Genomic DNA, 13,698 nt, shown 5'->3' on the forward strand with positions numbered 1-13,698 from the left:
ATAATTATTCATAAATATACTTGTTCAGGAATCGAGCATACGTAGCTGATTATGCTCTTATGTAGGTCATATTTTCAGTTATTTTAATTATCTTTTTTTTACATGTGCCAAAGTAGTAGCGATTAACTTTTCTCGAATTCTCAGTAATGTTTTGTTCCGACATTAATGTATATATATAATATATGTATAACATAATCGTGTAAATGTGATATGACGTCAAAACTAGAATAGTATTATCATACCACATCCATTTATTGCATATATGTATTTTAAATCGTTAGTATTAGATGTGTAATCTGCAATTTGTACAATCTTTGGGTCGTGTCATATTGAGGTTCGAAAAAGTTCAAGAAAACGATAACCTTAATGTTCAGGGAAATCCGAGGGATTATAACATAAGATTTCACGTATGAATTCCCGTTGTAATTTGATAAAATGATTCATAATTAGTGTTTTTTTATATATTGATCAAACGATCAAACTATTTGTAAACTAATTAACAAAAAAAAAAAAAAACATGTTCACCGTGCGTACAAGTGCGTAATCACGTTTCTTCTATCCTACGATTTCGAAGTAGTCGTCAACTTGCATTTATCATCATTGCTTTTGTCGGACCACATCTGAATTCAACTTTTACACCGAACTACTGTTCTCTTGATTTTCGAAGGTATGGAAATTCAGAGAACAGCAGATCATTTTCAGATCCTTCCTCCGTGAAAATGTGACCGTTCGTGAATCGGCCGGAGGACCTAGCTTTCAATCTTTATCGCAAAAACTTGGACCATGACCGTACAGATACAATGAAACAAGCCAACGAGAGGCATTGGTATCATCAATTATTTATTATCAACAGCTCGTCGGCTGCGCGTTTGTTCGCAGCATCCTTTCCGCCTGATTACGTGTTTCGATAAAGATAAAAGAATTATTACTATAGGAAACTACGTTGATCAGACACCGAGATTTCTACACGTAAACAAAGGAACTTTGAAATGGAAAAGCATTGCAATTATTTCTCTCGCACATGATTAGTCTTCGTAATTCCTCCTTTCTTTAGAATGAAAGGATTTCTGATTCGCGATACACGTCGTACATCTTCGAGTCGTACAAATGTACGAATGACATAATTTCTTGAGAGAATAATGATAAACCGACTTCCAACGCTCGGAGGGCAAAGATGAGCCGGGGCGTTCAAAATCGTTTGGTGTTTATGTTCGTTGAAAATGATCACTGAGAGTGACCTCCGCATATTTATCAGCTTACGTTGTTCACTGTAGTTTCATATCGTTTCATACACTCCTCAGTAAGCCGCCTACATTCTTTGAGTGAAGATGCAGAGACTTCTTTTTTCGTCTTTCGTTATCCTGGCGATCGCTACTTCAACCCTTGCGGTTGAAGGTGTGAAGGGTGGCGGATCCCGGAAAGGAGGCTACGGCCATGGCAATACCTTCGGAAACCAGTCCCAATTACCATCCAACAACGTTACCACAGGAACCTGCTACCTGAGAGTACCGTAAGTAGATCAAATCGATTGTGCAATAACAACGATTTCATTTTCTCAATATTTTTCATTAAATTTTTCAAACCACGAATGCAACTGGTGATAAGAAGTATTCGTGCATCACGAAATCGTCAGTTGAAAACTTTAATTTTTTTTCGTAACAAATCGTACATTTTCTGCGTATTTGAATACTTTTGTTAAATAATAATTTCAACTGCTGCGTACATCGCAAGACGATGACTAATTTATCGATGATGTCCTCATTGTTCGATGGCAATGAGGAGGGAGTCTCGCTTCGATCACATCTATAAATACTCGTGCAGGTAGCTTTGGCTCAACTCTTACCGTTCAACCGATTTATATCAGATCATAATGAAATGGCGCGTTGAAAACTTGAGGGTATTTATTAGAAGAATCAAAAAAACGAAAAAAAAAATCATCAATTTTTTCAGGTGGAGTCACTGGGTAGCTCTGAACTCGACGAATACCACCGCCCAGATTGTACCTGATCGTCAAAACGGTCACCCCCATGCGGTAAGTAATTCTCAATCTCCCACGATCGTGGTTCGATTAATCATAAACATAAAATATGAGAATCTTTACTCAACCTACTCGCGATAACGGGTAAAGGTCAGCGGAACTCTGTTGTCGTATTCAGAACTCGATCGACATTCCATTGGCCTCGATACGACCGGCTTCGAAAACGCACTATCCCGTATTGAGGTAACTTCTCTTGCATAGCGTCTTACGAAATACACACTGCATCACATTTTCGAAGCTGAACGCGAGATGCAACCTCATTCGTCCGGATCATCGATTTACCGGTTCCACAATGAAACACTGTGGCGACGCAATTCATGAAACTGTTGACCATTTTTTCAACAGGGTGGTCGTCAGGCTTGGGTGACTATAGTCGATTGCTGCGAGGGTTTCGTGAAAAATCGGACGAGCGGAGAGTGCGTGCCGTTTTGCGAGGAGGGTTGTCAAGGTGGAATTTGCACCGGCGGTAATATTTGCACTTGCGAACGCGGCTGGTCGGCCGTTAGAGGGGTGTGCATGCCGACTTGTTCGCGTCGATGTCGTCCTCATGCTTATTGCTTCGCACCGGAACAGTGCATCTGCGAACTTGGATACAATTCGTACGACAACGAGTGCAAACCGGAATGCCCGGGTGGTTGCGTTAACGGCGATTGTATCTCGCCGAGAGTCTGTCGATGTAAGCCCGGATATACTTTAACCGATCAAAATCAGTGCGTTCCAACTTGCGAAGGAGGATGCCCACACGGCGAATGCACGGCGCCTGGAGTTTGCACTTGCTACGCTGGGTACGCTTCCTTGAAATAATTAAAATTACACGTCGATCGCACGAACATGCAATACATGTAGGTCGTACGTGGTAGTTGGGCTTTCTTATCTACTGTTGAAATTACGCTCTATCAGTTCCTTAACCCGACCTGATTACTTCGTTATCTTAATCGTAACAAAAACAGTTGTTACTTTTGCAATAACAATAACGGCGATGATAACAATGACGATGATAATAATAATCGCATAAGATAGAAACGATTAGTTCTACCGTACTAGCTTGGTCCTGAATTGAAAAAGCATTCTCTTCGATTACAGTTACATCAATCCTCCCGGCGAAACTGAAGCTTGTTTGCCCCACTGTCCGGGTGGTTGCGTCGAAGGGGAATGCACCTCTCCAGGTGTTTGTACCTGCCGACCCGGATACATTCAGGATGCAAGTGGACGATGCATTTCAGACTGTCCTAACGGGTGCCCGAACGGCCGTTGCGTTGGTTACAACCAGTGCGATTGTAATCCCGGATACGTGTTGAATCCGCAGAACGGACAGTGCGTCGGTACCTGTGATCGGCCATGTTTGAACGGCGAATGCACCGGATCGAACGTTTGTACCTGCAAACGTGGATATACGTTGGACCCAAGGGATCCGACACGCAGCAGATGCGTGGCTACGTGCGCCGGAGGATGTCCAAACGGCGTTTGCTCTGGCCCGAATTTCTGCATTTGTAATCCAGGATACGTTAAGGATCGTAGCGTTAAAGGGACTCAACGGTGCGTCCCCAGAGTTTGAAGAATATTTGTTACACGCTTGTAGATTTCCAGAATCGTTGCTCGGCTAACTTTTTCATGTATTTGATTTTGATTGTTCACATGAAATTCGTTATATATTTCTTACTTGTTTTTTTTATCCTTGTGGTCATGTATTCCGCTGACGACAGAAGTTACGATAAGAATAATGTAATTAGTATTTCATATAAAAAAAAACAAAAATGTATTTTGTAGCAAACTATAGCGTTCTGCAATATAGTTGTATTACAAACGTGATTATTCAGTTCGATGAACACTTATCCCAACGAAGCGGAAGGCGAACGTAATGGTAGTTCGCTCATTATCAGAACGACTGTCATCACGATAAGCGGAGAGTAAAACGAAAAAGGTGAAAATTTCAGTCATTTGAGGATCTATTGCGACGAGAGGATTATCGCTTTTTGGCATTTTTCCTGCGAGACTAGAAATTTCTCCCCTTCAAGGAGATGCATTTTTCGGACAGCTCGATTCGTCATTTGTGCACGAGAACGTTCAGCCGGTAGAAGGATAACATTATATACGACTGCATCCGGTAGCGATCATCGTCCCGTTGTCAGTTGCATTGGTGGGAGAGATAAGGGCTGCATCGTGACGGGTTGGTAGCCCGTTTCCTTCTTCGCTGTACATCTCGTTAGTTTTCCATGATACCACCCTCGTTGAAGAGCAGCTGGTGCAGCGGAATCAAGCATGACAGTTATTCGATTTATTCCGCGGATCGCAATCGTTACTATTCTACTCGTAGTCTTACCGACGTCGCTAACCCTCAGAGGAGATAGCAACGCCATTTGCCGAAGAACCGTCAGGTATAACACTGAAAATAAACGTAACGCTAATCATCGATCGAGCGGAAGGCCGAATAATATTACACCTGTATCAATTTTTTTCCTCGTGCAGTCGACTTCTATCCCGATACGTTCCGTACACAGAACCCTACAGGCAGCAGGTATGGGGCATTTCGTACCGGATCAGGACGCGGACCAACTACAAATTAGAGGTAAGATCCGTAAAAGTCACCGCGAATGGGACTGACATTAACGCGTTGATTTCCACCGGTAGTACCACACCATTTACACAACTGAGGCAGTCTGCTGTGCAGGATACGAAAACATCGACGACAACTGCGAACCGATTTGCTCGACACCTTGCACGAACGGCAAATGCGTCAAGCCGGACGTGTGCGAGTGCGACCGCGGCTACACTCAGGATTTTTTCGGTCAACTGTGCAATCCCGTGTGCACGACATTCTGCACATCCGGCCAATGCACCGCTCCGGAAACTTGCACATGTGACGAGGGGTACGAAACGAATGAAAATAACAAATACACTTGCGATCCGAAATGCTCGTCGAACTGCACGAACGGCTTCTGCGCGGCACCAAATATCTGCGGATGTAAATCTGGCTACCAAATAAACGATAACAACGAGTGCGAACCGATTTGCGAAAGGCCCTGCATAAACGGGAAATGCGTCGCCCCGGACGTTTGCTCCTGCGACGAGGGATTCCAGAAGTCCCCCGACGACGATTTCGAATGCGAACCGAAGTGCAGTCGACCTTGCGTTTCCGGGACATGCATCGCACCTGAGGTTTGCACCTGTAACAGCGGCTACTCGATGATTCCGGGGTCGAATTTCAACTGCACCCCCGTCTGCAACGAAACCTGTGCCTTCGGGACATGCGTCGCGCCCGATATCTGCTCCTGCCTCGACGGATACGCTCTTACACCCGATTCGCTGTACACCTGTGTTCCGGTTTGCCAAGTGGAATGTGTACGAGGAAAATGCGTCGCACCGAACACGTGCGAGTGTCTCGAAGGTCACGTCGAAAACCCTGCGAGTAAGGTGAACGGGTCGAATTGCGTACCCTGGTGTAACGCGACCTGCACAAACGGTGAATGCACAGCACCCCAAAATTGTTCCTGCAAATCCGGCTATCGATACAACAAAGAAACAACCGATTGTGACCCCGTCGTTACAGCGACCTGGATCAACGGAATATGCGAAACTGATCGAGATAGTTGCAGATGTCTGGATGGTTATGAGCCGACGACCGTCAATTCCACAACATGTGTACCCGCATGCGACAAATGTGTGAATGGCGTCTGTTCAGCACCAAATACGTGCGATTGTAACGAAGGATTCGTTAAAGACGAATCGACTGATAACGGAACGTGTTTCAAATCCTGTTTACCCGAATGTATTCATGGATTCTGCTCTACCCTTGGATGCGTCTGTAATTTTGGATGGAAAGGAATATCGTGCGATATTTCGTTGTTTTGTGTCGTAAGCGAGTCATCTCCTAGCGTATCTTTCGAAGTTCAAAGGTGAAACCCGCATCTTCCCACATAATTTGAAATTTTTCATCGAGAGTAAACTTAATTGAGAAATAATTTCTTTTAGCAACTCCATCGTCGATTCCAGAGATCGGAACCGTACGAAAGAGGGAACGGAATATTCACGAATGGACTTTGACCGGCCGAGTTGCGATCCACGGTGTCTCGCCGAAGCGAATGGAACCACCGTGAATTTCACGAAAAAATCAACCGACGAAGTACAGTACTTCTTGCCCGTGGGTGAGCTGCATATAGTTGTCAATGGTCATACTCTGCTCTCCTAAGTTCGAAGATTTTGACAAAGTATTTTCTACTCTTGCAGACTCAGCGTGTAACGTTGCTGAGTCACGGGTGGCATCGGTATCCAAAATTTACGTGAACGTGACGGGCGCAATCGTGGGGATAATTTTCTTCGCGGTGGTTATCTACACTGTTTATATTGTTAAAATAAACAGGAATCATAAGGATAACATCAACAGTAAGATCGAATGCTGAAAAATTATCTTACCAAGGTTTTATAATCGAATTTTTTTGCTCACCACAGGTGGTTCGAGAGAATGCGTCTATACCGAAGAAATGGACGATAGCGATACGAATCATTCGAGTAACGAGGATATTCAGTCATTTTTGGAAAAAATGTAGAGAATTGAAAAAAAGAAAACTATGGTAGAATTAATGCGTATGATGTTAATTGATATTTTTTTATCGATGGGTTAATAGTCTCAGATAACAAGAAGACTAGATATTTTATTGTAACGATGTACAAATGTATTTTATATGATAATCTTTCGAGTATAATTAAAAATTAAAAATGTTAATGGGAGGCGTAGTTGAAACGCGTGTATAATAAAGACGCGAGTAGACACTGTTGTCGAAGTGTTATCAAACGCCACACATCCTTCGTCGCTGATTATGTCGAAGTTATGCACTTCCCCGTCTCTGTACTCTGTGAATCATGATCACACCGCACGTCATTAATCAGGAACACCCTTTGTTTATTAACAAAGATGTCGTGGAAACATCGACGACAAATCAATGATTGATGTTTTGCCGGATCGAGGATCAAAACATTTATCGAGCGAAAGTAACGTCGAAAACAGGAACTCTCGTCACATCCTGGTACCGCGTTGTGGTCGGTATTTTTGCTCGTTAATGAGTGTTTTTTGTTTTCGAATTAAAAACTAGAATCAAAAAAAAAAAAAAAAAAAATGCGCCATGAAAAGTATGCACAGCTTGTATGAAAGTTCTATTGATACGAAGGAAATAGTTTCAAAAATGACATCAGTATCCATTCCGAACTCTTAAAATAAATCGAAGTGGACTACCAATTCCTGATATAACATCGCTTCGAAAATGTTACGAATTTCGATCAAAGAGTAATCAACGTATTCCACATCAGAGACAGATACATTTCAGTCATCACTGTCACTCGTCTGTAACATTCACGACAAAGTCTAGCTGCGTCCGGCTTCGCCCGATATCATTCACCGTTGGTGGGAGTGATAGCGGCGCATAAGCTGCCCGGAATTCTTACGAGTGTGCCGACTATCCTGCATTTGTAATTAACTCTTGGCACCGTTAAGCTCGCAGGATAGTCGCAGGATGGGGGTTCAAATTCTTCTATGGATCCCAATAGTTTTCGCCAGTATTTCGCCGGTGATTTCGTTGCTTCCGGGCTGGGTCGAGCCAGGGTGTACCAGAGCTAAAAGGTAATCACCGCTATCTTCGCTAACGTCCCGCCAATCAACCGATTTCCTCAAATCGCGTACATATTTTTCACAGCCAACAACAATCTCGACGCGTACCCTACGTCGAAAGCTACCGAGAACGTCAATGGGGTGGTATGTTTTATCGCACAAAGTGGCGCACGAACTACAGAATTGAGGTGAGAATCGCCAGTCGTGCTTCCCAGATATTCTCCTAACGATTCGGAATTCTGTTTCAGTACTATCCGGTATGGACGACTGAAAAAACTTGCTGTTGGGGCTACGAGACTGTGGATGGAAATTGCAAGCCTCGTTGCTTCTCACCCTGCGAGAACGGTTATTGCGCGACCCCGTTCACTTGTAAATGTAATCCCGGTTATCAACAATCGAATCTCGATTCCAACAAGTGTGTGCCGATATGTCAAGAACCGTGCATCAATGGGATATGCACAGCCCCGGATATTTGCACATGCCATGCAGGCTACCGTCTCAGCGAAGAAGCACCGCACGCTTGTAAACCTATTTGCGACAGTAGCTGCGATCACGGGTGGTGCTCCGAACCGAATATCTGCTCTTGCCATCTCGGCTACAGCAGAGTCAATACCAACGAGTGTCAACCGGTCTGTGAAAATGATTGCGTAAACGGAATATGCGTAAGTCCGAACGCGTGTCGCTGTAACCCCGGCTACGTGTTATCGGTGAACAGCTCCTTTGTTTGCGAACCGTGGTGCGAACAGCCCTGTAAACACGGGACGTGCACTTCCCCCGGAAGATGCGCTTGCGACGACGGATACCAGTTGTCCTCGAGCCCCTACACTTGCGAACCCCTTTGTCAATCGGACTGCGAAAACGGTTATTGTTCGGCGCCAAACGTCTGCGAGTGTCATCCCGGATATCGGAGGGATGCGAATGACAAGTGCGTCCCGTTTTGCGAAAAGCCTTGCGAGAATGGCAAATGCATCGAGCCGAATACTTGCGCTTGCGACAAGGGATACCAGAACTTCGAAACGGATCCGTTCACCTGTAAACCGAGATGCAGCGAACGATGTACCTTCGGCGAATGCACCGCACCCGAAACTTGCACCTGTTTAGAAGGATACAGGCTTCAGGATACCGATCGGTATTTGTGCGAACCGATTTGCTCGACGAGCTGCGAGAACGGTTGGTGTCAAGCCCCCGACGTCTGCGGTTGCGACACCGGCTATCGGAGAACCGACGACAATTCCCGATGTCTTCCCGTATGCAAGAGAACGTGCGAAAACGGCACCTGCGTCGCCCCCGAGATCTGTGCTTGCGACGCAGGCTTCAGAAAATCGGGTGACGACGAATACGTTTGCGTACCGAGGTGCTCCGAGCCGTGTCAATTCGGTACATGCACCGCTCCCGAAACCTGCACCTGCCACGAAGGTCGGGAGTTGGGCAAGGATAAATATACCTGCGAACCGTTGTGCGCCTCGGAATGTCTCAACGGATATTGCGCCGAGCCTGATATCTGCGGATGCAATCCTGGATACGAAATAAACGACGACAACGTGTGTATTCCCGTTTGCGAAAGACCGTGCGTAAACGGGAAATGCGTCGCTCCGGACGTTTGCTCTTGCGACGAGGGTTTCCAGAAGTCCCGTGACGACGTATTCGAATGTGACCCGAAGTGCAGTCGGCACTGTTTATTCGGGACATGCACCGCACCTGAAGTCTGCACCTGTGACAGCGGCTACTCGATGATTCCGGGTTCGAATTTCAACTGCACCCCCGTCTGCAACGAAACTTGCATCTTTGGAACATGTTCCGGACCCGACACATGCTCATGTGACGACGGTTACGCGTTGACGCTTCTGTCGAAGTACAAATGCTTGCCGTTGTGTGACGGAGATTGCGGACATCACGGAACATGCGTTGCTCCCAATTTCTGCGAATGCCACGAGGGCTACGTCGAATCGACGGATTCGCTGATAAAAAATATGACCTGCGTACCAAATTGCAACGGTACGTGCAACAATGGCGTTTGTACAGCTCCTTACAGCTGCACCTGCAATTCCGGATACCTGTACAATGAAACTACTACGGATTGCGATCCGATCTGCACTGAACCATGTCTAAACGGATATTGCGAGAGTCCGGAAAATTGCGAATGTCTCGGTGGCTACGCAAAGTCCGACGATGATCCAAACACCTGCAATCCTGTGTGCAAAAACTGCGTCAACGGTGAATGCATAGCACCGGAAAAGTGCGCATGCTACGATGGCTTCGTTGCAGACGCAATGGACACTGGAAGTTGCGTACCCCAATGCAAACCAGAATGCATCAATGGGGTTTGCATGATCGAAGGTTGTTCGTGCTCCATCGGATGGGGAGGTGAATCTTGCGCGGAACCGCTTCTATGCGTCATAACTGAAACCATCAATAGGACCGATTCCGTTGCAGTAAGGTGAGCAAGATAACGATATTCGTGATACAATTAACACGTATAAAATTGCATTTATTTGCCAAAAGTGGAATACCCTGACATCGCTCCACCATCAAAGTGAAATTTCAATTAGCTGATTTCGCTTTTCACTCAATCAATAATTATGTTCGCGACACTGGCTGTGAGAGTCGTCAACGTTAATCACGCACAATTTTTTTGTAAATTTGATTCACCAGCAAGCCACCGGAAGTTGATAATCTGCCCAACAGTCATCTGTTGAAATGGGAAGGCCCCGTTTGTCACCCGGAGTGCATTGAAAAACTGGGTACCATGAACATCAACTTTACGAAGATTTCCGATGATGTTAATTATCATTTCGTTCCCATTGGTAAGGAAAACGGTAGCATTGTTGGTTTCTGAATATAAGTTGACTCATACCTTTACCACGAAGATAATTATTTGAAAAAAAATTACAACAACCGACCATTTCGATCGTGAACAACAAAAACTCACCAGTCTTTCCACCTCCGATTCAGAATCGCCCTGCAACATTATCTCGGCTCAATGGCTATTTTGGAAACAACATAGCATCCCTATGGGAGGAGTAATCGGAATTTTATTGTGCGTCGCAGTAATCGCCGCTCTGCTTATTGTGCGAAAGAAACGCATGACGAAAAATAATATCAATAGTGAGTTTGATGTATCGGAATCTTATTTCTTCTGCATCCCTGGACATGAATTTCTCAAAATTTTTTTTTCTTTTCAGCCGAGTCAACGCAGTGCGTTTTCGCCGAGGACTATATGGAGGAAAATCCTATCTACTCCTGATATGTGATGTTTGTGTGATTCAACTATTTAATATTATATTCCCATTGTTAACTATATTACGTATCTGATATTATCTGTATAATATACTGTACAAAAACTTAAAAAATCCCATTCGCATTTACATCGCGCAATGCGAATCTTCGTATAAATTGCGTATCCGGCTTCTATACGACATAATTACTCAGAAATATCGCACAACAAACGGACTCGTCGTTTTCCTCGTCAGATAATTACACCACAGTGGAACATATTCAAATGTGTTCACGGTGCGGATCTCGAACGGATCGGGCCATTTGCCTCCGTGTACGTTATTCGGAAACGGTCGGAATCTGATGGCGAGGTGTAGACAAATCAAGGCTGACGCGACCTTACTTATGAGGATAACGAGATAAAATAAATTCGATTTGCTCGTTATTGTAATTACAATGATGTCTAACGATAAATGAATTCGATGTATAAACAGATGGCGCGTTCGTTCCAAAAATTTGCTCAACTGACGAGAACACGTGAATCAGAGTTCAGGAAGAACTCACGTCTAGAAACCACCGCCTTATCAGTGTGCTGAAACGGAAATCTATACGGTTAATGTCCGTCAAAGTTTTTATTTAGTTTCAAGCCAGATGGCTATGATGAAGGTTCGAATCAGTCTGTGGATTCTTATAGTGTCGGCTAAAAGTCTATCGGAAGTTAGTAGTATATCTTCGAAGGGAATATATATAAATGTTTCACCATGGCTAAAGTGAGTGAGCAGCATCGTTCGGATTTATTAGAAATAAAACAAAAGTTTGACCTTCGACTCTTTCAAATATTGTCCAACTGATAAAAAGTCTTCGCCATTTGAAAATCTGTGACAAAAAAAAAAAAGAACAACTTAAATTCAATAGTTACTCGAATTTTTTCCTCCAATATTTTACAGTGAAAAATCGAAACTTGAACATGCCGAAAGTACGACTGGAGACTTCAGCTCTACTGGTAAGTGTCATATTCAATGAAGTGATAGCACTCGCCAATTTCATAATCGCTTTCGAAAATCTATGTGGTTTGAAGATAACGAGTCATTTCTGTGGACACAGCCATACATTTGGATAGCTACAATCGTATTCTTAATCCTCCTATCGTGAATTTGTCTTATAATTTTACGTTCGAATACTTTTTTGGAAACTAGACGAAATAAACGAAACATTTTAGAAAAATTATTTTGCAGCTCTATCGTCGAATACAGACCAGGACGCCGACCCACAATCATACCTCGGTTCCTACTTAATTATAGGCGGTGCAGTGTTAGCAACGATCGTCGTCATCTTAATCATCGTCATTGTTATCGTTCGAGTCTTTCGAAAACGAAAACAAAAATATACGCCTTATACATACGGTAGGTTATACATCGAATGGAACCATTTTTGATACGGGTGAAGACTATCAATGAATTTTTCTACGTTCAGATGACCCATTCGATCGGATAATGGATGATCTTGAATACCACTACTACGATGAGCCAAAAACGACCGGGTGTGACAACGCAAATTCAAACTGCGATGAAAACGCACTGCCAAATCAAGAAATAGAGGTAATTGGACGCTGCCGCGAGCTGCCGGACCTCCCCGATAATGTGAATTCGCCTTACACCGAAATGAATTGATTTTCAAAAATCTTTTTAATTATTAGCTTTAATTATTACGATAACGGCAACGTACGGAATCAGATGCAATGTTCCGTGCAGCCTTCCTTGATCTCCTGGATCGATAATCATATCGATCCTTTTTATTGATATTCCTCTTTAACGATAAACACGAATATTCGGACATTAGTTTGTCGAATGGCAGGGCACGCGTGCAATTTACGAGGTAAATGTGGAGATGAACAGAGACCCCGAATGACGGTCAGGTGTTGCACAACTAAATTACATCCCTAAGTGGCGATGTCAAACCACAGCTCGCGTATCGTAGCCACCTGGCAAAGCCTGTACTGTCCTTCATAGCATGTCGTCTCTGTAATTAACTTCCTTCTAGATGTATTGACAATTCTTTACTTCTTATGATAAAAATTAAATATGATAAAAAAATTGATATATCGCGACATCACGGAATGACGAAATGCGGTTAAATCCGAAAAAAAAAAAAAAAACCAGAGTTGTTGTTTTCTTGGCATAATTTTCTACCGCATATCCGGTCGGGAATATAATTATCGAAGCCACTGGTTCCCGAAAACTAGAGTGGAACGATGATTATTTCAAGAATTCCGACGACAGTTGTCCCGATTCCCGGTCACCCAAATATTCATTTTTCAGAGGATTCAGTGACTTTGTTAGTCAGTCGAATGAATGCTCATTATAACGACTAACGCCAGCCTGAACAGGCATTAAATTCATAAAGATTTCTCAATCAATTGTCCCGTGCAGAGAACAACGACAACCGCGACTGTTCGAGAAAAGTCATTCGAGGGGGTATCCATTTCGAGAAAAGAACCCGAGGGTCTTCTAAATATTCCTACGTAAGACAACCGAATCTTGTAACCATATTTCACCAAGTCTCACAGTCGGTTCGCAAAGAGCCGTCTCCGGAGGTAAGGGGAACAAGTACGAAATGTTCATTTCTTTGGAATACCGAGTAAAAATGTAGAAATCTCTTAGAGGAAAGAAAAACGTATTTAAAAATCGAAAAAAGGAGGAAGAAAAAACGAAAAATAAATGAAAAAAAAAAAAAAACAAGTTGTCGAAAATCAAAAGAAGAAACCTACGGTGCAGATTTCTCATCTGATTGGCAAAAGGTACCGAGAGATGAGACTCTACGTGACCCCTGATCATCGGGGTCATCGTTA

The 13,698-nt window shown here is 43.7% G+C and overlaps 2 protein-coding genes across 2 annotated transcripts; both read left to right on the top strand.

The window, feature by feature from the left end:
* The first annotated feature begins 1,201 nt into the window (after positions 1-1,201).
* On the top strand, positions 1,202-10,949 carry LOC105683620. The gene is made up of 17 exons (XM_020851009.3): positions 1,202-1,510; positions 1,951-2,032; positions 2,384-2,823; positions 3,122-3,587; positions 3,806-3,843; positions 4,273-4,413; positions 4,505-4,604; positions 4,667-5,931; positions 6,008-6,180; positions 6,263-6,418; positions 6,485-6,578; positions 7,509-7,649; positions 7,723-7,825; positions 7,886-10,074; positions 10,290-10,441; positions 10,590-10,742; positions 10,820-10,949. Exons 1-17 carry the CDS (start codon positions 1,329-1,331, stop codon positions 10,879-10,881), a joined length of 5,937 nt encoding a protein of 1,978 aa, XP_020706668.2. The 5' UTR covers positions 1,202-1,328; the 3' UTR covers positions 10,882-10,949.
* Positions 10,950-11,451: 502 nt separating this feature from the next.
* On the top strand, positions 11,452-13,650 carry LOC125500131. The gene is made up of 4 exons (XM_048651541.1): positions 11,452-11,620; positions 11,798-11,853; positions 12,086-12,253; positions 12,324-13,650. The coding sequence occupies exons 1-4, from the start codon at positions 11,502-11,504 to the stop codon at positions 12,518-12,520; spliced, it is 540 nt and encodes a 179-aa protein (XP_048507498.1). The 5' UTR covers positions 11,452-11,501; the 3' UTR covers positions 12,521-13,650.
* Positions 13,651-13,698: the final 48 nt, after the last annotated feature.

Source organism: Athalia rosae, chromosome 1 (genome assembly GCF_917208135.1).
Source record: "Athalia rosae chromosome 1, iyAthRosa1.1, whole genome shotgun sequence".
Classification (NCBI taxonomy): domain Eukaryota; kingdom Metazoa; phylum Arthropoda; class Insecta; order Hymenoptera; family Athaliidae; genus Athalia; species Athalia rosae.